Source organism: Lygodium microphyllum, chromosome 10 (assembly GCF_053477565.2).
Source record: "Lygodium microphyllum isolate KBCC chromosome 10, Lygodium_microphyllum_v1.1.10, whole genome shotgun sequence".
Taxonomy (NCBI): domain Eukaryota; kingdom Viridiplantae; phylum Streptophyta; class Polypodiopsida; order Schizaeales; family Lygodiaceae; genus Lygodium; species Lygodium microphyllum.
In genome coordinates this window covers 161,206,838-161,234,604 of record NC_141144.1, presented here as the reverse complement: position 1 = coordinate 161,234,604, position 27,767 = coordinate 161,206,838, and the positions used below count along the sequence as shown (strand labels likewise).

At 45.2% G+C, this 27,767-nt stretch overlaps 1 protein-coding gene across 2 annotated transcripts in view; it reads right to left on the bottom strand.

Annotated features, from left to right (window-relative positions):
* NUDT3 (nudix hydrolase homolog 3) overlaps positions 1 to 27,767 on the bottom strand; it is a 231,830-nt gene that overhangs the window by 95,615 nt on the left and 108,448 nt on the right. Inside the window, exon 4 of one of the 2 annotated variants that reach the window (XM_087687068.1) lies at positions 9,923 to 10,019. In XM_087687068.1, the coding sequence (XP_087543194.1) occupies positions 9,923 to 10,019 (97 nt within the window). Of the gene's footprint in view, positions 1 to 9,922; positions 10,033 to 27,767 lie in introns of both variants that reach the window. The other variant, XM_087687069.1, reaches the window with a different exon arrangement.

The window sequence follows — 27,767 nt, the reverse complement described above, 5'->3', positions numbered from 1 at the left end:
TATGAACTACAAGCCCTACAAAGAGAGATCTTCCTAGGCCTAAATTTATCATGTAGCCTCCTCCAAAAGTCGCATAGGATTTGAGTTCCCCCTTTGTAGTGCTTTTTGTTTTCTTTTGTTTTCACTTTTCTCTTTGCAATGTGGGTTTGGCCTCTCCACTAGCCCTGATTTTTGTTGCCATCACCCTGCCTCCCCTATCAGGAATTTTCCACACTGAGGGGCAAGGGTCTAATTTTTAGGTTTGGGTGGGTGCCTTTTGCCTTTGATCGACACTTCGTCAAAATGGCCAACCTTTTAACAATGTTGGCAATACCTATTCTTCTTTGGTACATTCTACAACCTAGATTTTTGGGATGACCAAGATTTCCCTTGCGATTCGCTAGCTTGGTTTTGATTTTGATAATCTTCTTCATAATCTTTACCAAAATGCTACGAAGGAGTAGAAGCAAAAGAGAAAGAAGGAACAAAACTTGAGTACCTTGGACTAGAGTAAAAGGATGAGTCTAAAAGAAGGGGATGTACTCCTGATCTCTTTCTCCAATAAGGGGCCCAAACGTGATGGAGGCATAAATGGCTCTGCTTCCTATCTCACTCAATCTTCAAATGCTACTCCTCGCCACCATTGCCCTGGTTGCTGCCTTACTACAACCTCCTACCTTCACCACCCCACTACTAATGACTACTTTCTCCTCCACCTCTACTCCTTGCCATGCCAACTGCTCATTTAGGTTCATTTCACTTTAACAAAAGCCTTTTCTTATAATAGCTCCCTTCCATCCAACAATATTATTCTCTAATAGATGGCATCATCATCACCATCTTATTCCCTACCCTTGAGAGTACTTGACTTCCTTCTGACTTGAGATCAACAATGAATTTCAACATATTATTCACAAAAACAAGACCTTTGATGATGCACTCTCAAAGGGCCCCCTTGATACCTATCAGCTAGGATCATCATCCCTACTGCCTCTATCCACACCTTTCCTCTAACGAGTAAGATTCCTCCTTTTGTTCACGGAGGATTCTTGCTATGCATAGTATCTTGGAGTAGAACTTCAAACCCCCCCTGAAACAAACACTTTACCTACACATGTTTTAGTTTTTTGGTCAATAAGAAATGTGCTTTCTTCCCAGCTTTCAACTCTAGCCTTCAAATTATACTTTTATTGCATATGTTTGCATGTCTATTTCTCTTCATTAAAGCCATGTGTATAGCAAGAGGATGGAAGCAATAACACAAAGATTCGCATAACTAAGAAGGTACTATACTAACTCTCAACTCCTACTAGCAATCTATAGCTACTAAATAGTGACACGAAGGCTTGAAACCATCAACTTGTCACCCTTGCTTTTATTTTTTTTCTACAAGTAAAATGTGGCTGATTATATTACTCAAAAAACTGATTACAACGGAGTGCTCATACTCAAGACACTAGTTGGAGCAAAATCACAAATACATCGTGTATACAAGTCTCTCAAGGCGGTCTGGGGGGGATGAGGGCAAGAAGCCGGGCGGGGGGGGGGGGGGGGGGGGGGGGGGGGTGGTTAGTATATCGCCAACTAGGGCTGTCTGATTGCATCACGAAAAAAAGGTCTTGGCTGCCCCAAGTGCGCATGAGAGAACAGCGGAGCTCTTGACTCGCCCTGCACCTACTGATCCCATCGGTCACGGAGGGAGTGGATGATGAAAGTCCAGAGCTCCGCTAATGTCGCCTGTGTTGAAAGTCTCTCTCCGCCTAAAGCCTCCTGACACCGCGCCTTCCAGATATGCCATCCATTAAGACTCCCTATGATCTCCCATACCTCTGAGCGGTCTACTGTGGGCTCCAGTACCTGGAGGATGGGTAGAGCCTCTAGGCCCCCCACTGGGCACGACCCTGCCTCGATAATGAATATCGTGTCCTACATCCTGGCCTCATACAGAAGGTGATGGCCCTAACTGACTGCCTTCCAACAAAAAGCTCCCCATGAGATACATCCAAGGCTGGGTGCTATATGGCAAAGGATGCGGCATGCTCCTCTCCACACGAGTTGCACCTCCTCACAAGACCAAAGCCAGTGCTTTGGGGTTTCCAGAGGCTGCTGTGTGCAGTGCTTACAACCTCCCTCCTGCATCTGGGCAAGCCAACTTCCCACCACCAAGCCTCCATGTGCCACTAGCCATAAGAAATACGACACCCTCCTCGGCCTCCAGCTATCCCATAGGCGGCACCAGAAGGTTCGTTGGAAAAGCTCCGTGATGCTGTACCCCGCCCAGTGCGTGCTCCGTGACGGTGCCCAATCCATATCCTCCTGCATCAGTACATATCTGCCAATACTGGTAGTGTACTCTAGGAACCTGGGTGGCTTCTTGGCAACTGCAATGGCCGGCAATAGCCACTCTCCTAGATCCCACTCCAGCTCATCAAGTGGTCTGCCCTCCTAGATCCAAAGGCACCACTCAGTGAGCTCCTTCTTCAAGAAAACATAAGGGTCCAGCCGCTATGTCTTTCCCTAAAGGCCCACCACTCGAATCCTCCTCCACAAAAGGGCAGCTATCCCCTCATCTTGTTACCCTCTGTCAAGGGCCAAACGCCCCCCCTCCTGCACGGCAAGCTACCTGCCACCTATAGGGGAATGCCTGCTAGTGAAAACATAGCTGCCCATACCTCCCTGGGACCAATCGGTTCTTGTATCGAGGGAGCAAGCCACTCCAAAGGTATTGCTACGGCTATCTCCCTTCTCCACAACTCCACTCCTCTCTCGCAACCTAATACACGCTACAGCGCCTCCTCATCCGCCATCCTCTACACCTCCCGCCATGTCCTAATGTTACGAGCCATGCCCACCTCCCAACCAGCCAACTGGATGTGGGGGAGCTCGCCAATCTGTGCCCCTTCCCGATCTTTGACCTGCGGGTTCCAGACCACCGACTAATGGTCTATCTCCTCCTGGCAACCTGAGGGGCTCTGGATTAGGGCCCTATGGAGGCCCTGCCACACGCAGAGTAAGCTGTGTAGAAAAGGTGATCTGGGGGGGTGATTTGGGGTGACGTGAAGATCCATCTCAGGGACAATCTCCACTCACCGCCAAGCCTCGGTCTACAATGCTGAAGACCCTCTTGCAATAGGACCTTCCAGGTTTGCCCTCCTGGTGTGAGGCCGCAGACTACGAGCTTGCCCAAGAGGGCCATACTCTAATACTCTGGGTCTATGATCCCAAGCCCTCCCTCTGACCGATGCCATATGATGGTCACCCACACCACCTTGGCCCTAGAGTCCCTGGAACCATCTAACCCTGACCAAAGAAAATTCTGCACTAAGCGGCGGAGCGGCACTACGCATGATGAGGAGAAGCACCAACACGAGGCGATGTACCAGGCCGTCACTAGGAGTACCTGGTTGACCACCAGCGCTTGGCCGGCTAGTGAAAGGCAACCCGTGCTCCAATAGGTCAGTTTCCTCCGAATAGAATCAAGGACACTAAGAAACTGCTGGGAAGGAGTGATGTCGAGTCCCACTTGGAACCCTATGTACCGGACAGTCTACCCCCTGCTCACCCATCTAAATCCCAGGTGGACGCCCCACTCCGTGCTAGAGTCTGGGTCTGTGAGGAAACCAACCAACTTTTGCCAGTTGATTTTCGCTCCCACTGCACAACAAAATATGTCAAGAGCCAACCTCACTCTCTCCAGCATCAACTCATCGTCCTCTATGTAGAGTGTTGTGTCATCCGCATTCTCCGAGTCCAACAACTTAGCCTCCTCTCTCACTGGAAGTCGGAGGCCGCGTAATCCGCTCACACGTAACCTGAGGAAATGAGACATCGCCTCTGCAAAGAGTAGAAATAGGTATGGGGCCAAAAGGCAGCCCTGTCAAACCGCTCTCCAGCCGAAACTCCTCCCCTCGCCTTTCGCCTATGAGAACCTTGCTAGTGGCCAATCTGTGAAGGGCAGAGACCCCGCGAATCCAAACTTGAGGGAATCCCTACCTCACCATGCTACCCTCTAGGAAATCCCAGTCCACCCTGTCAAAAGCTTTCTAGAAGTCCAAGAGTAGTACGGCCAGTCTCTGCCCACTGTGCTGAGCCCACTTTGTCACCTAAAAGAAGGTAAATACATTGTCAAGGATGCTTCTATCCTGGATCATGGATCATGTCTGGAAGCATGGGGCGTAGTCGCCTACCAATCATCTTTGCTAGTGCCTTATAGGCCACTGACAATAAGGTGATCGGTCTCCACTGGGAAAGCTCCAACCGGTCTCCCCCTTTGGGGAGAAGACTGATAAGGCTTGCCAAAGGACTCCCTGGCATCTGTCCTCAAGTGAAAATCTCCTGGAAGGCTATCAATAGGGGGTCCTTCACCACTTTCCAGTAGGTGGTGAAGAAGGCCTTAGATAGGCCATCCTCCCCCCGGAAATTTTTTCCATCCTGTGTATGGAAGGCCTCCTCTAGTTCCTTCTCTGTGAAGGGGGCAAGGAGAAAGCATCCCATCTCCTCTGTGACGAGAGAGATGTGATCCCAAACCTGCTATCTACATTTATGTCCTCTAGCTAAAGCTGTCTGCTGGAAGAGGTGCGTGTAATAGTCCGTGGCAATCTCCATCACCTCATCTGGGATAGAACGAGTCCTCCCATACTGATCCCCAAGGCTGTGAATCTACTCTCCTATGGTGCGAGGCTTGTGTACCTGGAAGAACTCCTTGCACATCGTGTCCCCCTTCCACGCCCAGAAGGCTGCTAAGGTTTGGGAAGAGAACTCCGAGCGCCTGTCCTCTAGGCCAGCAATGGCTGCTCGCGTACGCACCTCTTGTGCATGGGGGGTGGTATCCCCTGGTGCCTCCTGTAATAATCTCTGCGTGGCTACAAGGTCCCGCTGGAGTGCTCTCTCCTCCTCCCAGCTCTGCTGCCTAGCCTGTATGGCTGCCTCTTGGCAGATTGTGCTCTACTCGGCTAGGACCTCTGCAACCTCCTCTTCTATCCAATCCCTCCTGTCCCACTCTCTGGTCAAAATGTGCTCTATCTGTCTCGTCACCTCCTCCCTCTTATAGATCGAGTCAGGGATCTGACAGGATTGTGTGTCTAGGGTGGATGCTAGGGGATCAAGTGTCAGGAGAACCAGGCAATGATCGGACAACGTGGTGCCTGCCAACTACTCAATCTGGCCTCCACGAGAGCCTCCCCACTCTCCCACATAAAACTTGTCCAACCGCTCTAGCAAGGCTCCACCTAGTTGTTTGTATCCCCAAGAGAAGTCCAACGAACTCTCCCTCCTATGGAAGGTAGGTTCTCTCCAGGCATTGTGTGCTCCTGCTGCTAGCAAAAAGACCTCCCATGCCTCCTGCTCCTCGCCAGCCATGCCCTGGTAGTTTCTGCCTCTTCCCTGCTGGTCCTCCAAGGCCTCCAAGTTGTTGAGGTCTCCTCCAACAATCCAAGAGTCCACCTTTGGAAGTCCATCCGCGATCTCCACCCAAAACCTGCTGCGTGCCCTAATCTCCGTCGGGACATAGAGATTGAGGACTCCAAGGCACGAGTCCCCAATATACAATCTGATCCATAGAACCCTCCCTGCCACTATCGTTCTGTCTCGTACACAAGCAGTGAGACTTGGGCCAATAGAGGTACATACCCCTCCACTCCTGCCGTGGGCACCTATGGCGTACTCCCAGTAAGTGTGCGAGCTGCCCGGAAGTACCTTCCCAACCTGCTGGGCTTGGGTGGGGGTGAGCTTGTGCTCCTGCAGAAGTAAGATGTTGATCCGTCCGGCAAGGGCAGGCTACAGCTCTTGCTGAACAATCAACTTCATGGAACCACGTGCCCCACTGTAGTGAAGACCATTCACATTCCAGGATGCAAGGTGCAAGCTCATGGGGAAACCTGTGACTGACCGAACAGGCATTTGTTCGGTGTGGAGGATGCTGATGAGGAGGAGAAGCTATGAGGCATGCAAGTACACTTTGCCGCCCGTCTGGACGGCGAGCTTCAATCCCCCATGGTGGCCCTCGGCCAGACCATAGGGGTGATAGATGCTCCAAGCGGTACTATCAATACATCTATCAGCCATGCTAAGAGTCGTAACTCTATAAACTGGTAGAAATGGGCCGCCTGTGCCAGGGGCGACTCCATCACATCCCTCAGAGCTCTTCACTGTGGAGAAGCTCGATAGATAAAGTTCAAGTGTGGGACCTCGACACCAGCCCACCAGTTAATGTCCGTTATGCAACTAGGCCACTACTGTGCAAACAGTGCTAGTCCTTCTCCCATCCACTGGGAGATGCGGTCCGCTACCTGACTCTTCAACTCTTCCTCTACTTGTGTAGCTATCCACTCCCTTGAGTGAGAGGACTAAAGAAAAAATTAGTTTGGTCCATCCAGTGGTCCTAGTAGATGGACCTTGCCCCTCCTTGACTTATGGACCACAAAGATCCCCACCTCTAGAGGTAGTGGAAACTCCCCGCACTCTGCAACTCTCAACTAGGACCATGGGCCACTGCGGAAGAACTCATGTGGCAACAGCTATGCGTGTCTCGTGAAAGTTTGACGGGCGGCAGGGGGGGCAGAGCTAGTGGCTGTATGGGAGGGGAAAGACTGCTGGTTCGAGGAGGATGTAGGCGTGTGTGGCACATCACCTCCTGTGGGAGGAGGATCTAGAGGAAAACACCTGTACCGGGTGCGGATCAGGGGGGGTGCTCGGTAGGGGAGGTGGTAGGAGGGAGGAGAATCGAGGGATGGCGGGATGGACGGAGGTGTATGGCGAGTGTACCCCCAAGGGGGGGGCGGTTTTGTGGAATCTCAAGTGAGATAGTCCATGGCGCGGGTGGTGGATGTGGGGGGCTGCGGTCCTGCCGGGTGGGGCGGGTAGGGGGGGCTGTGGACTGCTCTGCCGAGGGGGCATCGCTCGCCCACCTGCTCCCTACTGTCGAGGCTAGGTCTGAGGAGCTGGCTGCACCCCCCTTGCCGCCTCCCTTATTGTCGTCTCTCGACCTGTTTGAAGCCGTCAGCATCAGCCTACGGGCCTGTCAGCGAATTCGCCTTGGCTCCGAAACGCATACACATTGCTGCCTGCTGATGCCCAAAGTCGTGGCAGCACAGGCACTGCCTTGGCTGCCCCGTCACAATGACCTGCTGCCTAAAGGCGTGCCCGCCCGCCTCAATCTCTAGGAACTATGGGATATCCTTAACCTCTTTCACTGCCACATGTACCGTTGGGACTCCTGCTACTGTCACTGCATCCGCGAAAGACGCGGGAAGGACAGTGTCAAAGAGTCATCCAAAGTCTTCCACCAACTGGTGATACTCTATCGCCAAGCCGGGGAAAAGAAGGGTGACCGGGTGCCGAAGAAACCTGTTGTGGAGTGCAAATGCCTCCACAGTAAAGCCACTGTACCAAGGTACCATGTATATGACCCCCTTTGTAGACGCATATGGTGAACTAGCAAGTAACTTGCGAGCTGTGTCTGCCGAATTGAGCTGAAGATCCCTTGGCCCATGAGGACCGCCTCCATGATCTATCCTGTGCCAATCCGCAACGTGGAGTGAAGCCAGTCCTGAAGCTGGGCCCTAGCTGGGGAATGTCCTACTACCTAACCATAAATCGTTGTTTCCTTTAGCTTCAGCTCCTTAGCTCGGACGGCTAAGAGCTACTCCTCAGAGAGGACGACATGCAAGGTGTTTGACTGAGGGGCACTCGCTAAGTGCACTGACATCTGACCAAAGGTTTCCATTGCGCGACCCTTCTGAGGAAACTACCAATCACATCGCAGTGCTACCTGAGGGGGAAAGTTGCTACAGGAGAGGGAGCAATTGGAGGGTGGGGAGGAACAATGGTGAGGGGGGGAAGGCTGCTGTTTTTGGCAGTTCAGAGGGGGGGGGGGGGGGGGGGGGGGGGGAGGAAACGGGGGGGGGCTGCAGGGTGGGTATGGCCGGGACAGCAGGGCGGGCGGGGGGCCAGCAAGGGGAAGACGGAATGGCGGGGAGGGTGGATTAGGCGGCCAAATCCGTTGGTTGGGGGGGTGTGGGGAGGCGAACTGTCGGGGCAGAGGGGAAAGGCGGGGCGCCGAGCTATCGCGAGCCGTCAGGACGTGGGGGGCCAGCTGACGTAGCAGTGCGAACGATCTGGCGGGCACGATCAGACGTGACCGACGGGGTTGGTTTTGTGGGGGGTTGGGTTTGTGGGGGGTGGCGGGCTAGCGACGTGACGGGCGTGACCACCCTTGCTTTTATATAAGAGATAGAAACAAGATGAAGACAAGCTCATGTGACATGCAAGCTTGGAGTTTTCTGTAAATTTTGAGTAAATGGTGTTGTGTGCATTTATGTATTTAAGTACCTATGTATGGATTCAATGCTAAAATAAAAAACTCCTCCTCCCATTTCCGAAAAATACCAAAACTCCAGAACTTCGTTTTTTGCGGTGTCCATTTACCCCATTTCCCAAAACCCCCCCATACCATATTGCTATGGCAAGTGTCCTACTTTAGCCTTCCTGCGTAGTGCTTCATATATAGCATGATTGGGTATCTTGTAGTAGATTGCCCAAGGACCGACTATGTCAAACTTCTTATGAGGATGAGGGAAGCAACAAAGTAAGAAAGCTGACCAAGATATGGCAAAAGATTGTTCCTGTAGAGTCATAATTGAGTCTAGTTCATATACATGTGTGCTATTCAAGATTCATGACAAAAGACAATTCTCAGAGTCATAACCGAGTCTAGTTAACATACTGTTTAATTTCAGTGTGCTAATTGATTTTGTTTGACTTACTTTTCATGACACAAGCCTTAAAGCTGGTCAATCTAAGTAACAACTTGTGTCATGATGTACATTCATATTAGAAATTTACTCCATGTGCAAGTGATAACCATTTTACAGATTTCAATTCGCATAAAATAAACTTTACATTTTTTCTTAGCCCAAAGAACCTGATTAATGTAGCATCGCTCTTTTATTTTTTCAGATTCCAGATTGACAGTGCCTAGCCAAAGAGAACATGCTGTAAAGAGTGAGTTGCACCAAAATAAAAATATAGACACTCCTATCTTTAGAACCTCATGGTGACACAAGTGCATGTGCCACATGGCGAAAAAAAGAGGGGCAATGGAGGTTCTGGCAGATACACACATGATTCATACACGCATACATGGGATGACAGTGAGCTGAAGGACATGTCTAGGGGTATATGTAGTGCATTATCCTTTTTCATAAATGTAGTGTAGTGTATTATCTATGTGGTGTACCAATTATGTGACTAAGTGTCTGTGCCTTTGAGAGTGAGCTAGCTTTTTATTTAATTATAGGGTTGGATTAAAATCTTTAGAAAATTTACTTTAAATTATAAGAGTGCACAATTAAAAATTTTAAAAAATCTAGCTCATTTTGGTTTTCATCTTCCTGTTGAACACATACTCAAAAACTGGTTCTATGGTTGTGTAAGGGCTATCAAAGGAAGAAGTGTTGTCCATCAATGTGGGCTGGCCATTTTCCTTTTACTTTCATTTTTCTCTCATCTCCTAGAACTTTCCTGACCTGATTTTCTCCTCTGCAATTGGGTGACAAGTGTGTGCAACCTTCACCTTGCTGCATGAACTCTATCTACAGGCATCTGGACTATTTGGTGAAGCTTTTCAGGAGGATGTGATCTAGCCGGATTGCAGCCCATACTGTCTGCTTGTAAGTTGTATGTCTGGCACTTCTGACACACTGTACACATGTTCTAGCTTGGTTTGCCATCATCAACAGCAATTGTCTATTGAGGAATCTTGGTGTTTGCAGATTTACAGGCTACAGCCATGCAATAATACGTCCCTGGCAGTATAATCTAGATTAAATACAAATGCAAACAAATCCACACATGATACATATTTGAGAAACCCTGTATACAAAGAGACTACAAGAAACATAATTTACACCAAATTTATAAACAAAATTATGAGGAGTCCAAACACCTGAAGGGAAAATGCTTCAAGGGGAATTGGTTCCAGAGTCGTAACCAGGTACACATCATTATACTCATTATTGATAAAAGTTCCATCATTGATAACACTGCATTGAAAACCTATCATTCAATCACAATATGCATGAATCCATAGTCATGACCAACTTCATTTTCAGTACACTCAACAGTAATAAATGTTTAGTATTGATACATTGCATTAATGATAACTCATTGAATCATAATTTACAGGAATTGATTTAAAAGTGGTCACCAAGTATAAATCATTATACTCATTACTGATCATTGAAAATACAGCATACAATCATGGATGAGTGACAACACATTCAATCATGATGCATTGAACCACTTGAAGGAGTGTTGAGAAACCACTTATTCAGTACAGTCACTTCATTTAGGGTTTCCCACTAATAGCCCCAAAATGGTCTAGGCACCCATATTATGGGCACTTTTTCAGTGGGCCACCCACATAGTGGAGAGCCACCCTAGACTGGCTAAGCCCTATTTATATGCCACCTCTCCACACATTCACACACTTCTTTAGTCACTCTTTCTCATTCTTCTTCTATCATCCCACACTTTCACTCAATCATTCTAACACTCCTTTCACCATCCTCTCCACTGCCGTTCACACCCCCCGAGGAGGACATTATGGTTTGTGGCTTCTGCATCCATCTCCACTTGGCATTTTACTGCGGTGTTCTATTGATGTGTTCTAGTGCGGTGTTCTACTGCAGCATTTTACTACAGTGTTAACAGCCAACCACTCTGCCACTGAGCTATTGAGGAAAACGATCTACTGTTGTGTTCTACTGCAGCATTTAACAACGATGTTTTACTATGGCATTCTACTACGGCGTTCTATTGTTGCATTTGGCAGCTGGCACCTTCCCGACTTTGGATCAGCTCCATCTGGCACTCCTCAATATACTGAAGGCTGTGTTTTGCATCAGCACAGTTTCCTCAAGTTATTTTTCAGCCTTTAACTAGCTGCCCTCTTGCCAGGCACCTCGCAAAGATTGACTTGCTGCTGGCAATCATCTTCCTCTTCTCCAACGGCATCAAAGGATTGTGTTCCACTCCCTCTATAGTTGTCCTTCGCCTTCCAATGGTTACTTCAATAGCCCACTGCCCAAAGGACTACATTTCGCTCTCTTCACTGTGCAAATTCCCTTCAAGTGCTACCGATGTATCATCTTTTCTTCACAAAGCATGATTTAGTGCTTCATCATCTTCTTGTTCTATGTTTTGGAGTTTCTCTTCTCTCACAGTGTTTGGTGTACACACACTATGTTTCTCCCCACAAGTACTACTGTCACTCCGGTTCGTCGCATATTTGACATGTTATCAATGCATACTTGTTATTTTGACATGGTATCAGAGCCAAAGGCGCTCAAACAGCCGCAAAGATCCTCTACATTAGAGAAGGCAAAGACAAGTTGTGGATTCAGCATCATCTACTAATTTTCCCCCTATTTTTGCTACATCATGTTAGCTTTATTTATTCTCGTGTGTGACACATTATTGTGTGTAAAAGTGTGTGTCTAGGTGTCAACACCTTTTACACCACTTAGCATTAAATAAAGATCAAAGGTGTAGGTGGATACCTTGGCCTATATATTTAGGCCCTATCACTTCTACTAATATATCACTTATCTTATCTATCATTATCAATCTATCTTTCAGTTTGTGTGTACTTGCAAGAGCTCTCTCTCTCTCTCTCTTTTTCCGTGCAGATAATTGAATTAAGTAAATATTTTACATCAGACCATCAGATCGGCTTAGAACTCTCTCTCCGAAAAATATATACATCAGACCGTTGGTTAGCATTCTCACTAAATCTCTTACATTCTGTTACATCAGACCATCAAGTCCTCCAAGAAAGTGACAAAAGACTATCAGGACTTTAACACAAAGAGAAAATCACACTGCTGGTGTAAAGCGAACAATAGCTAGCTAAGGGGCAACAATGTCAGGAAGAACGAGGTCAGCTGATATCATAGAAGAAATCTGCCATAGCACTAAACCTCGAATACGGGCCACATGACCATGGATGCCCGAGACCGAATCAAAAATAAAGGCATTCCGAGTAACCAGATATGCCACAAGGCAATCCATCTCAGGAACTGGAACAGGCAGGAATAATCAGAATGCAAAGAAGGCATGGCGGGCAGCTTTCCCATAATCCATGAACGGGCTGTTATGCATAGCTAAGTCACCGAGAGCCACACGCGAGAAATAAAACACCAAATCTGTTGCGCAACTGGACAAGAGGCAAAAAGATGAAGCAATGTTTCATAACATGTAGTGCAAAATACACAACCACCAGCAAAGATCTTTCGAGCATGCACCACCTCTCCAATTGGAAGACCAGCAATCAGCAGTCTCCACAAGAAGACTTTCCCCTGATCGGGAACCTTAGACTTCCAAAGCTGAAGGAATCTTTCCTGCCACTTCTTTTTGCCATCCCTAATATGCCATAATTTATTCACCTTTGTAGTGACCCATCTCTTGGCCTCCACCATCTGATGGTATATCTGGTTAGCAAACCTCTTCTCAAAATCATCTAGTATCACAAAATTTCAGTCATGCCATGGATACAATGGTTGTAGCACTGGTAAAGGAGAGAACTTCTGAAGTTTGACCTATATGGATGACCATATCCTCGAGGTACCCGAAAGTGTTGACGAATACACCGAAAAGTGTAAAGCCGAGACTGCCCAAGAATAACACCGTCAAAAACTGTCTGCAACCCCAAACGAGCCATCCGATTCAACTTGAGTCTGTGCAAATACCAATCTAACAATCTGAAGGAGGCCAAGACTTCTCCTTGCAGCGAATTCGCGTCATTACAAATCTCAGAAGGGCACTAAACTGAAAAATGTGAGATCTCCTGCCAGGATGCAATCAAATGAGAAGGGAGAAAAGACTGGGTGATCTTAACAGGCTCGAGAAATTAAGCACATGCCACTAGGAGGCATGAATGACCGTGTTACCATGGGAGATGCTAGTCTTTTCTATGAAAATTTTTGCAATGTCTAGCAAGGATGACTCTGTACACAGTGTGCTTGCAAAAGAGCCAACCTCAAGGCTCTCATATGCAAATTAACATCCAGCAAAGCTAATCCCCCCATTCGTTTAGGCATAGTCACATGCTGCCACCAAATCCAAACCTGGCCCAAACGGTTCCCCTTCTTTTTCCACATGAACTTGATAGGTTGAACTAGTTCCAAAAAGGACTTCTTAGTCCAGGGAAGCAATGGCAAAAAGAATGATATCATACTGATCATAATACTTTGAGCAACTTTCAGTCTCACATGTAAAGGCCGGCCTTGAGATTTCGAGTACAAGAACCTGTCATGAATCCAGGAGGCCATCCAATCCAATAAGGCCCGCGGTGCTACCTCCACACCAATAGGATATCCCAAGTGTCTAGTGATATTTCCCTTTGAGATCACAATTTCATGCCAACCAAAGGCCTGTAGATCAGCCTCCGTACATGATAGAAGTGTAGATTTCTGAGTATTAATATGAAAACCAGATGCCAACGCAAAAAGATTCCACGCCAACATTGCCCGATTAACATTAGTGCGATCAGCCTTAAGGAACATGAAAGAATCATCTCCCAAAGATTGAACCACAAGTTGAGTACCACTGTGAAGAGACAAGCCAACTATCTCGCCTTAATCAGCCAACTTATCTAGCAAGGAGAGCATCGGGTGAGTGACCAAAGCAAATAGCAAAGGGCTGAGAGGGCAGCCTTGCCTAAGAGACCGAGATAAGGCAATTTCTTCCATGATCCCTCCATTAAGAGCAATACGAGCCACAGCTTCCTGACCAATTGTGTCAATAAGAGAAACCATGCGAGGGCCAAATCCCATTATAGACAATAATTGCCACAAAAAAGACCAACTAACATGATCAAATGCCTTCTCAATGTCGAGCTGAAGCATAATTACTTGCTGTCCTGAAGCTTTAGCATAGTCAATTCCCAGTTGAATATTCAAGATATTATGCATTATATTGCAGCCTTTAATGAGACCATACTGGCGTGGATGAACCAAGTGTGGAAAAACTTTTTGCAATCTATTGGCAATGATTTTGGAAAAAAATTTATATAACGAACCCATAACGAAAATGGGTCTCCATTGTTTCAAAGAGGTTGGGGAGGGAACCTTGGGCAACAACCAAATGACAGCAATCTTCCAATCTAATGGCATAATACCAGAAATCCACACTTGCTGACACAGGCGAGTCAATGGGTCTTTAAGCTGCTGCACATTAGCTGAAAAGAGCTCATTAGGAAGCCCATCCCAGCCAGGGCTTTTCCTTCAGGGTAGGTGGGATAGGAATTCTTCCGCTTCATCTTCTAAAATATCCGCCTCCATTAAGTCCACCCATTCTGGTTTAACCTGGTTGCTTACCAACTCACAAATATATTGGTGAGCAATGAGTACAGCATAAGAAAAATTCTCTTGCATACCCAGCAAGGACGTATAAAAGTCGACACACATACGAATGATGGAGGCCGGATCAATCACCATAATACCCTGTTCATCCATTAAGCGCACAATATTCTCCCACGCATATTTCTGAGGCAGGCGAGCAAAGAATTGATGGGATTGACAGTTATTATCGTATAAGCTTCAGCTCTGGCCAGTAGTTTGTATTTTGCATATTTCTCTTCGTAAAGAGAATGAACCCTGCCTTTCAACCATTCAATGCATGTGAGCAAGTCATCATTAGAATCCCCTGATTGACTTAGAGACAAGGAGTAGGCCAATAAAGATTGGGCATTCTACAATTCAGCTCGTAAAGAGAAAGCATGTTGAATACCATACTGACGAGATAACTGTCTAGTATTATCCCTAAAAACGGCCCATGCATCTCTCCCTCCAGATAAGACCTTCAAGCTAAAAGAAGCGATCAGTTTCTGAACATATTCCAAAAATTGATTCTGCTGCAAAAAAGATTGGTTAAAACGAAGTAGCAACTGAGTAAGAAGGGCCTTAAATACATGAACAGGTCTATGGGTCATTTCCGAGACCAAACGGTAGTGATCTGATAAGACATGCTATCGTTCCACCCACATGTCAATAACTGCCAGAAGAAAGGAATCACTCTAACAAATATATATCCGATCCAGTCTGGCCCAAGTGTTAGGATGCTGCAAAGACTGATAGGTATAACCAGATTGTGATGGATACATCCAGGACCACATGTCCTGCTTCAAAGATCCAACTGCAAGGACATCCCAAGCTTGTCGCTCAGGACCATCCATAACTGAATGCAAAGAAGCAGCTTGATCCCCAAATAGACATGCATTAAAGTCACCCATGACAAAACCTTGACGAGCCATGGAAAGGCAGTGTAAGTCATCCCACAGTTGACAACGTTCCCTTGCCGTAAAAGGAGCATACACGCCCACCAACCACAAAACCTCTCCCTCATAAAGAATCTCCAGAATCACAAATCAGCCTTGAGGGTCTTGAGAAACCAGCAATGGTTGCAGGTAGGATTTGACAGCCAACATAATAGTACAAAACCAACGTGAGTCACTGGCTATGAAGGCATTGGCACTTGCGCCTCTCTCTCCACCAGAACCAATTAGGTGATAAATGATCATAATGATGAATGTGGAGGAGAAGCCTAAATAAATATGCGAAAATAATGCCACAAATCATGTCAGGTTGGCCACTAATAAATGCTAAAATGACCGTCATAAAATGCCAAGAAAAATACCTAAATAATTAGGATAATATCTTGGTGCTCTAGCCCACTGACGTGCACAGACTCAACCATGAGCTGACATATTTGCTAACACCCTTTCTTAGATCATGGGTGATTTGATACAATACAATATACAATGATAATGTTCCATCATAGTATATACAACAAGGAATATCGGAGTAGAACCATGGATACCCAAGTAGTGGGTGCGCAAGCCACCACCAATGTGCCTCTGAGAGAACTTGATGTCGATGTCGATCGTACTAGCTCTTGAAAATAGATAAGAATCATAGCAACTCTCAATATTTGTCAAGAATGTCTTGCGGTAGTATACAAGACTAGCTTGTCAAAAAAGCCTTTGAACATATGTGACCATGGATTCCCTGCCTTTGTCCACGACCACAAAGTGTCCCCTCATGTGAACTCGAGTCTAGGAGCCAAGACCGCTTCTGTCAAAGAAGCAACTCATCATGAACTTGGATGTCAATCCCACTTCCAAGATTTGAATCTTTTAGATTTTGGTCGATGCGTCAGGGACGTCTCGCTCTGGAACCTATGCTCTTGTATAGCTGAGGTTCACCTACCCCATCTCACCACGTTTTTCACAATCCCTCTTAGGCATTGGAGAGTTGTGAGGGATGATCCCATCACTTGTACTAGTAGCATGGAAGGGAGGCCTTTGTAGCCATCACCGGGGCCACATAGGTGGAGCCTAAACCTGGACGTGGAGAAGAGGAAGACTTGCCAAGAGAGTCATCACCCGTCATCATCATATGTACTTGCTTCTATTGTAAAGTTGCCAATGTCTTGTAGTCCTTCCAGAGGTTACCCTGTCAGAAGTGGTGCAGCAATGGAAGCGTAAAGAATATGTTGAAATAAATGCTGAAACACAAGACAGAAGAAAGAAAGAATGAACACAGTAGACAGATGAGAACTCAGATGTATGCTCGGGAAATAGAATCCATATCGAACACGAGACAGCAGCATACAACGGTGAGTCACTGGCTGCGTGGGCTCCTCAGCACCGGCTCCTCTCTCCCAGAAGGATCTCCACTGATGGCTGAAGCACTAAAGACTGTGGAGGAGGAGCCCTATAAATAGCCACAAAAGTGGGGAGCATAAAATGTAGGTCGGCCAGCATTTAATGCTGGTCGGCCCGCAACAAATGCTAAAAATACATCATAAATGGCCACAAAAATGTGCCATAAAATACTGCATAAAATGCTACATAAAATGCCCAGCCTTTGCACACAGACTCACACCATGAGCTGACTAATATCTGCTAACACCCTCTCTCAGATCATGTGTGATCGGATACAATGAAATAGTACAATGATGGAGAATCATAAACTACACAACAAAGAAACACCAGAAGGACCATGGATGTCCAAGCGGTGAGTGGCCAGCCCACCACCAAGATGCCTCGGAGAGTATCTGATGTCGATGTCGATCATACCAACAACACCTGAAAATAGAGAAGAATCATAGCAGCTCTCTGTGTAATGTCACCTATGTCACTCAGGACATACAAAGCCAATCTTGCCAAACATGTCTCTGAACATGTGACCATGGATTCCCCGCCTTTGGCCAAACCACCAAAGTGTCCCCTCATGTGAGCTCCAGACGAAAGCCTCTCGCTCTCTGTCAAGAAGAACAGCTCATCATGAACCCAGAAATCAACACCAGTCTCTAGGATTTCACTGCCAGATACCGTCGATGCGTCAGGGACGTCCCTCTCTGGAACCTGTGCACTTGTATCAAAATATAGATGAGGCACTGCAGCCCCACCAACACCCGCTCACACTCCCTCTCTGGCACCGAGGAGTCGTGAGGGATGACCGCATCACCACCACTAGAAAGCAGCCGAGGAAGGGGCCACCAAGCCCTTCCCGTGATCCGAAGAAGAGGATCCCTTCCGCGCCTTGGACTTCTCCTTGGTCGGAGGATCGGAGTCGGAGTCTGATGAAGGAGAGGACTCATCGGTAGAGTCACCATCCCGCTTCGTCTTCTGATCCTTCTTCCTGGAAGCCGCTAACTTCTTGCAGTCCTTCTGCAAATGTCCCTTCTTGCCACAATGGTAACACTGGGCCTTCGACTTCTTCTTCCCATCACCCCTCTCTAAAGCTACATAAGCCTCACCTCCATAATGTGCCGGAAGCCGCCCCTGTAATCTCAAGGATGCCTCATGCTCAAGAAGCATCGAGGTCATATGTGTAAAACTGACAGGAGACGATGATGTCTGCGCCCGCAAAGCATTGGCCACTCCATCAAACTCCGGGGGGAGCTTGTAGAGGACCGTCCCGACAAGATGCACCTCGGGAAGAGCAGATTGCATGTGCCGAAGCTGGTCCTGTACCTGCGTAACACGAAGAAGAAAAGACTGAATAGTATCTTTCGGCTCAAACTTCATCTGCTGGAGCTGGCCATAAAGTGTGACGGCCCGCATGGTGGAAGGTGCCTCGTACATCTGCTGCAACTTTTGCCATTCTTCAGGAGATGTCCTACAGGAGGTAACCGCCGGTAAGACCGCTTTAGAAATACACCGAAGCAACGCCGAGTAAGCACGGGCATCGTCCGAGTCCCATGTGAGCACCGCTTCCTCATGGTTGTCCTCATCAAAGTCTTCAGGAAGAGGAAAAGGACGGAGAGGTCGAGCAAGAGCTCCACAGACGATGTACCATAGCCGCTTCTGCACAAACCAAGCTTTCATGACAGCACTCCATGTGAGGTAATCAGGTCCATGTAACTTATATTCACTTGAGGTGCACGGAGGGGCCATCTGGAGGAGGTAGAAAAGAGAAGTAGAAGAAAAGAAGGTCGTTTGGAGAGTGAGCACAGCCAAAACGCAACCAAAAACACCAAAAATAGTGAGTTCACATGCAATATAACCCAAAGGCTGACCAAAATAAGCCAAAAACTGCTGCACAAAGTGAAAAAATCAGTCAAAAACTGCCAAAAACAGCAAAAACGGCCTGAATAATCAAAAAAACAGGCAAAAATAATGCTGTAAACAGCAAAACACAGGCTGCAAACTGAAGAAACAGGGTCTAAAGACTGTTGCCAGCAGGTTGATGAAGGAAACACGGGCAGCAAAGAGTGGAACAGCAGTAAACGCAAACCTGTCCAGAAAAACGCAAAACGCAAATGCTGAAACACTGTCGCCAGCAGCAAATCAGCAGTCGCCAGTAGGAAGGACAGCTGCCTGATCAGCAAGGAAGGGTGTAAATCCTGAAATCAGCAAGAAAACACAGCACAAATAGGTTGCAGCCTCAAATCTGATACCATGTCAGAAGTGGTGCAGCAATGGAAGCGTAAAGAATATGCTGAAATAAATGCTGAAACACAAGACAGAAGAAAGAAAGAATGAACACAGTAGACAGATGAGAACTCAGATGTATGCTCGGGAAATAGAATCCATATCGAACACGAGACAGCAGCATACAACGGTGAGTCACTGGCTGCGTGGGCTCCTCAGCACCGGCTCCTCTCTCCCAGAAGGATCTCCACTGATGGCTGAATCACTAAAGACTGTGGAGGAGGAGCCCTATAAATAGCCACAAAAGTGGGGAGCATAAAATTCAGGTCGGCCAGCAACAAATGCTAAAAATACATCATAAATGGCCACAAAAATGTGCCATAAAATACTGCATAAAATGCTACATAAAATGCCCAGCCTCTGCACACAGACTCACACCATGAGCTGACTAATATCTGCTAACATACCCTTCTTGCAACAATAATAGCAGACTTCTTCTGTGGCCATATGGCACCCCTCTTTGAAATTGGAGCCTCTAAAGTACCAAGACATAGATCCTCACAGAAACTGGAAGCTAAACATAGCAAGTCTCCAACATAACACTTGTAGATGAGTAAAGAATAGATAGATCCTCACAGAAACTGGAAGCTAAACATAGCAAGTCTCCAACATAACACTTGTAGATGAGTAAAGAATAGTTGCATGCTGACCATTAGGGGGAGATGCCGAAGGAGCCATCACGAGGGAGATATAGAGAAGATGAAGAAAGACAAGGAATCTTTAGGGAGAAAAGGATGCCAACAATACAAACTCACAAGGATTGCACGAGTTCCAAGTAGGAAAGAAAGCACATAGAGAAAAGATCAATAGTAACCAGAGTGTAGTGATGAGAACACGACAACTAGATACACATGAACCTTGCTAAAGCTGAGCAGTGTACCACAAATTGAGAAGGCAGACAAAAAATAACCAAAACCAGCCTGAAAATACTGTTGCACAGCTCTCCATAGGAGCAAGCAACCAAAACACAGGTGCTGTTCAGTAAAACGCAGGCAGCAGACACCAAAACGCAGATTTGGAAGGGTCAGTAACAAGTCCGTAGCCCTGTAACAGGCCCAAAAACCTGAAAACGAAAATGTCGGTCTACAAAATGTTGAGGGTACAGGCCGAAAATGATCAGAAGATGCTCGCTTAGGCTGTAAATCAGGCACAACAGCCAGAACAGGTCCAATCAGTAGCAGAAAAGCCAAAACTCAGACTTGAAACAGTGTAAAACAGTAGTAGGAACAATGATCCTGCAATTTGATACCATGTCAGAAGTGTATGATGGAAGTGCGTGGAAAACTGCTGAACACAAGAGACAGAGAAAAGAGAAAGAGAAACATTGCAAAAGAAAAGAACACTGCACAAGGAGCTCAGGAAGCAAAGAGATACTCAGGAATTGGAATCCATATACCAAGATATGAGATAGTACAGAAGCAATGTGAGTCACTGGCTATGAAGGAATTGGCAGCTGCTCCTCTGCCTCCACTAGAACCAGTCACGTGATGAATGATCATAATGATGAATGTGGAGGAGAAGCCTAAATAAATAGGCAAAAATAATGCCACAAATCATGTTAGGTCGGCCAACAACAAATGCTAAAATGACCATCGTAAAATGCCACAAAAAATACCTAAATAATCAGGATAATATCCTGGTGCCCTAGCCCACTGACATGCACAGACTCAACCATGAACTGATATATCTACTAACACTTTGGCCATGCCATACAAAGAGATAGGACTTTTGTTGACGTAGTCTCGAAAGGCACACATAGATACCCATTTTTCGAAGTGATCATTCCTTTAGGATCCTATTCCCTTTAGACTATTAGGACTCCCTCCATTCATAGGGGCTTTTCTCACCCATCTGGTCACATACACAGGACTCCTTGTCTAGTGCTTCATTTCCAAGATGATTGGACATCTTGTAGCAGAATGCCCTAGGACATGATAGCATTGTACCTCTTTTAGGGGTAAGGGAGGTGGTAGACACAAGCCTTGGAGTGATGCTAGATCATAGAATAGGTTTCATGCGAGAGCTTCCTTTTGGACTCAGTTTGGTGATAGGGTTAACATAGACTTTTTTTGCACCGCAACATCAAAACATTCTAGGCAGGGTGTTCACAGACTCAAAAGAGCCGATGGATCCATTATATAGGGCCCTTTGGAGGTGAGATATGTGGCTACATAGTACTCTATAGCATTGGTAGTGTCCATCATTACATTCCTCGGCTATGAGAGGGACAAAGCCATCGTAAGGTAGAGTACCAACAGAGTGGTTACAAAGAGGATTAGGAGATATCTGATGGCCCATGTTACAGAGAAAAAGTTGGAGAAGGTACGTCTAGTATTGCCCTCAGGCAAGTGTCTAGGAGAAGATGGATTGGATAAGTTCTTTTTGAGCTATAGGGATCTTATTAGCATAGGTCTCATCTTAGCCTTCTAGGAGATTATGGCATTAGGGGTTAGTGCCAAAGAAACTTTCTAAGGGGCTAATTCACCTCATTCCCAAAGGAAGTGGAGACAGATTGGAGATCTCACAGTGGTAGAGACCTATTACTTTGCTAATAAGAGCGATTAGACTAGCCCCAGTGATGCTAGATATAATACACCCTACCCAGATAGGTTTTTTCCGAGAGTGTAGCATCTTGGATAATTTGGTATGTGAGTTGTGGCTTTTATGTTTTGATAATCTAATGCATTATGCAACCTAGGTTCTATAATCTATTGCCTAATTAAATATTGATTTGGCGGTTTATCTATTACCTAATCTCAATCTATTAAATTTGAATAAAAACACATTGCTATTCATGTCCTCTGGCAAGATTGTAGTTTAGGGCTTGTGGAGAGGAACTTGAGCACATGGGCCCTCTTCTATGCCAAAAGAGAAATAAGCTCACAACAACTTAGTTGAAGTGTTTAATATTTTGTCATGGCAATCTTTTGTGAGAATACGCAACGGAAAGAGAAAAGTGAACACGAAGAGGAGACAAAGAGAGAATGTAGGAGAGAGAATGAACAATGTGACTACAATGGTTGAAGGTAATGCTGCAACGGTCAGCCCCAACATGCAACTCTATACGTCAGTGTGTGTGCTAGATAGTAGTAGGGGGATGAGTGAATGAGAAGGGTTGGTTGATTACGAAGGATCAATGATGGATAAAATGGATAATGAGAGTGGGAGAGTAGGCCACCTATATATAGGCAAAAAGTGGCAAAATCCTAAAAATGGCCAAAAGTGCCCAAAAAGAAATGGTTTACTATACCTTTTGAGGATATTTACAAGAATCATTAATGTACCCTCCATCTGAAGTATCTAAAACACATAAAATGACAGACAAATACAATATCAGAGCTCAATGAGCCAAGTTTGTTTAGAAGATGAGATAGTTGAAGGAGAAGACTCCACCTGATAAATGTGTAGAAACATGGATTCGGTGGTAATAGTGGGTGATGAAGAAGAGGTAGACGATGTGTAACTAGCCTTCCTTCAATGGATGGGTGGTAATTCCCTAATTACAATTTAATTACAGCACTGAGCATTTATTGCAAAAGTGAAAATACTAATCTTTGGACAATGGACACCCAATTGGCCCCAAAATTGGCGCCCCTTTTGGTATTTCTTTAGCTTTATTAAAGTAGAAGTTGATTTCCAATGGGATTCTCCCAATCCCCTTTGCAATCCAAACTCCCCTTGTTGTCAAAAGTGACAAGCAAGTCTTCAATTTGATTTGTCCCCCTTGATTCGACCAATCAATTGGCCTTCACTCACTTCGAGAACAGTGGAAACATCTCAAATTTGATTGGCTGGCTGGTCCTTCGCATGCTTTCAGCTAAAATCACCTTCAGCCCTGGACAATTCAGGTCTAGGAGTCTTCAATGTTGGACATGCTTTCTGAGGCAGTTGCTAAACCGTAAATTTTGCTATCAATTAGGGTTTACAGCAGAGAAAACTGACATTCTTCAGCCTCCAAGGGTCCAAATGCTGAGATCTTTGAAGCAAGGCTATGAAATGGCTAGGGAATGAGAGAGAATGCTGAGGAGAGAGAAAATTCAGAGTTTTGTCATGAGAAATGACTAAAAATCAGTCAAATGCAGTTGCTACCTTGTCCCAACGGCAAGAAATGCTGTTGCCTACACGTGGAGATCCAAAATTTGTTGACGCCGTCAGCTTGGGACTGTTGCCCAGTTGCCTAGGATCCCTTCAGACTTCAATAAAGAAATAGAGTCGTAGCTTTTTGATTCACCCCTAGCCACTTAAGTACTCCCAGATACTTAGCGCTAACGCTACAACATTGCACAGGTCATGGCTCACTAAGCAACCTGATGATTGTTCATTTACTGAAGCTCGAAAAAGAGACGGTTTTCTCAGTTCACTTTTTACCTTTGTTGAATTGATGGTAGCCTCATAAAGATGCATAACGTTGCCCATACTTAGAATTGAGTCTTCTTGTGCAGTTGTTGGCTACTCCAAATCTACAAACACCTATTGGTAATGGCTAAAAGTCAGCTCACAATGGTTGCTCCAGCTCCTCATGATGTGTTTCCAACAAGAATGAACGATTCTCTCACTCTCTCACTCTCTCACTCTCTCACTCTCCCACTCTCTAAGACTTCATTATTGCTTTCCCAACCTTTCTCATGTTTTTCCTACCCTCCCTTAAGAAAATTTAGCAAGTGACAGCCTTTCCAAATGAATTTCTAGCATTATCCAAACAATTATATTAAATTTCAGTCTAAAACTACTGAAAATTAATATAATAATTATTCGATGCTCAGAAAAATAGTTGGATCATCTAGTAATTAAATTGGCTAGGCCAGTTCACACACTTATGGCAAAAAAAAAGACTTAGGCCAATAACTGGCACTAGATACTACCTAGTATTTGTGTGACATAACTAATTGCATATTTTGCCTTTGAGATTTGTTGATTCCCTTGGGTCACAGGCTCATTATTTTGCACTAATCTCAACTGCACCTTACAGATGCAACATTTACTTAAACATGTGATTAAAAATTAATCCACATGTTAATTGAGGCTTGCAAAAATACACGTCCTCATGATAACCCTCCCCCTTAAAATCCTTGCAATCATCCCCGATTCATTGCCAAATGCATCCAAAGCAAAGTACTGCATTGGAATTTCCATAAGGCATCATAGGCAACACAACATTATGCAATGTTGTTCAACCATTCTATATGCCCAACACATGCTGAAAATTACCAGCCGACATAACATAACATAAGACTCACAAAGAATTCCAAAAACATTGCTAGATTATCATGTGATGGATCCATTAATCATGAGCTCAATAAATCTGACAAAACTAAACCATAGCATAGCATAAACCATGGTTGAAACATCAATGGCATCATAACATATGCTGCTGTCCATAGAATTAATAACCATATTTGCAAGTGGCAATGCAAGTATTTCCCAAAGCTTCAAATCTCATTTGTCACTCGCCTTCTCATCCACCTTTGCAAATTAGTGGTATTCTCGACGATGTCTTTGAAGATTGTCATCAGAAATACTTGCCATTGAAGCGACACAAAGGTCTTTCAAGGGTAAGTGAGGAGGTGATCTCTCCCGATCATGAGGTCTCGGATGCGAAAGACGATCCCTCTCCAACAGTCTCGGTTTCCTCCATTGGAGGAGTCTCTTCTATTCCATCTAGAAAAAGCCATTCGATTGTGCACCTATGCCCAAGAGACAAGCCACTCTTGCCCAAGTAACGGGGCAAGTTTCCGGTCCTCTCTCCTTCTCAAGAAGAGGCAAATGTGAGTTGAAATAGAGATTGCATGCACCATAATTGAGTATAATCTCTTTTTCCATATTCTCAAAGTGGATTGATGGAAGCGGATTGTGAAAGCCATTGTAGTCGTTGGTCCATGCAAGGGATGGTATGGTGTCATGTACAATGACATGCATACAAAGAAACTTGATGAGGAGAGAGAGTGGATTGATAAGTCCCTTGAGGCCATGCGTACCTGTTGGGCAAAGTATGGATGCTCTATCCTATCCGATGGATGGAGTGAGACCACGAAAAAAGGGGGATCATCAACATCCTCGTCTCTTGCCCACTTGGCGCATACTTTACGAGTGGTGGATGTGGGTACAAGGGGAAGGAGAACCATGGACTCGTTCATGTATTGACATAGAAGACGGCAAGGCATCATCGAGGTAATGCTTCTAAATACATTATTTTGCAATCTCTCTTTTCTTTTAACGTCTCAAATTTATTTTAACTTCATTGTGTATAATCTTGTAAGTTGTGTTGCAAAATGTGGTGCAAGTTGTCACGGACAATGCCTCGAATTGTGCATCCATGGGGCGGAAACTTGAGGCCAAGTTTCTGTCCATAGTATGGACACCATGTGCTACACATTGTCTAGTTTTTCTTATGCAAGACATAGGCAAGTTGGAGTAGGTGGCGAGGATTGTTAATGATACTTGCACAATCATTGGCTTTGTTAACTCCAAGATTTGAGTTCTTGCGTTTTATCGCTCATACTCGGACTTGGAGTTCAAGAAGTCCTCTAAGACTCAGTTTGCGGTTATGTGGCTTCTCCTTGAGCGTCTCTATGACATTTACAATAAGCTACAAAAAGTGGTGGTGTCAGATGAGTTTAAGGAGTTGCTTGAAGGGGAGCTCACATCAAGTGAAGTGAAAGTAAAGGCCTTTCAAAGGCTTTGGTTAAAGTAGGAAATTTGGATGGATGTGAGAGGCATTGTCATTGCCGTTACTCCCATCTACAAGGTGCTTTGCATGATGAACATGGAGGCGGCTACTATTGGTATCCTCTATCATCTTATGGGCTCATGCGATGAAGCAGATACAATCATTAACAATCTTGGATAGGGAGGCCTCTTCTTCATGGTATTCTTTTTATTTCTTAAAAAAATAATAATTCATGCTTATTTTTAGTTTTAGAATCTATAATTCATATTGTCTCATACTGTTTTTTTTCAAATTTCACCTCTAAATCTTTCTCTAAATCTCTATTATCTTACACCTATTGTAGTGATATCTTGGATACCACCCCTGAAAGAGATGATATTTTTTTTTAAACGAAGAAAAGATGGTAGTGAATGAAGTGATCCATATATGGATTTGCGGCACTCTTACATTCCGCCTTTAAAAAACCCTCTCTCTTTATGGATGCCAATTTTCTTGCCGATTGCGATGTCTTTCTTCCAAAGGCTTTGGGGGAAGAGCACCATGGTGCCTTTCTCTAAGAGCTCATCAATTATAGTGATCAAAGGGGCACTGCTTTTGCATCTATTATTTGTTGGAAGCAAGAATCGTTGGTGAAGCCCCTTGTTTGGTGGGAGTCATTTGGCTACCAATTGCCCCATCTTCAAAGAGTGGCCTTACGCATTCTTGCACAGGTTTGAAAATCTCTTTTTAAAAAAAATTTAATTCTAGTTACAACTTTCAAGTTTAAAGTTTAAACTTACTTTCTCTTCACATGGTTTAGGATTGTTCGTCGGGTGCATGTGAGAGGAATCGGTCCGCCTATTCCCTCATGTACACCAAAATTTGTAATAAGCTGAGCACACGACAATTGGAGCGACTAATTTATTGTCGCTCCAATTCATGTATGCTCTGTAACATGCATGAGATGTCTATGGCAAGACATGTATCGTATATCTTATTTTTATACTTTTTAGTTCATAGCTTTCAGTTGTTTAATCTAAGTTTTTAATTATTTAAATGTATAGATAAACGTGGACTCACTTAAGCTCTCCGCTAGTACACTTAAAAGTGTGACTCACGAGAGAGACTTGGAAGAGGAGCAAATATTTAGGAAGCTTTACTTGGAGCTCAAGAAGATAGACCGGCAGGTCTCTCGCACTCCTGCACACTGTGTCCGTGTTGTTATTCGCTCTCACGCTAGTAGTGATAGAGCTTCCATTTCGGCATCCACATTGGTTGCCCGTGATGCTCGTGGGGCCTTTAAATTCTGCATGAGACTGGGAGTGGCTTGAGAAGTACTCCTAGTTCCGCACGGGAGGACATATCCATCATTGCCTCTCACATAGAGCTTAGAGAGCTTGGGTATGATGATGAGGGCAATGTCATTAGTGGGGGTGATGGATCCTCAAGCGGGGACGAGAATGCTTCCACCTTCGATGCCGAGAGTGATACGAGCACCTACAGTAATCATGTATCTTGATTCGGATTGAGCCATGTATGATGGCTTTTATCTCAATTCATTTTTGTATGCTTTTTGTGTGAGATTGCACATTTACTTTATAATAAAGTTGTTGGTTTCATTATTCATGCCATACTCTTGAGTCTTGTTTCAACTCTCTTTTGCACTTGCTTTTGACTTGAATCTCTAAGTTTATGTTTTAAGTTCAAACATTAAGCATAGACTTAAAATTATATGTATTTTTTTTTACATTGGATGTAGGTTTAAGATTTATTAGTCCAATTAGTACCGTATTAGCATCGGGCTGTACTAATCGGACGCCATCGGAAGTGACAACCTTGGGATCTATGCTACTAGTCAAGGGTATCGTATACTAAAATCAACACCTGTAATTCAAGGAATTGTTGGGGATTTTAGGTGCCAACTTATTCATTGTAAATTGGAGCAGCATTTGGCTAGTTGGTGGTTTCATTAGTGCAAGTCTTGGGTGAAAATCAAGGGGCAATTGGCCCAAATTGCTTGCTCATTGTTTGTTCAGGAAGGGGCTTTTTGATTAGCAAAGGAGATTGTGAAATCTTGGCTTGTATGCAATCCATTAGCAGTGTAAGTTAAAGAAATACCGCAAGGGGCACTAGTTTTGGGGCCAA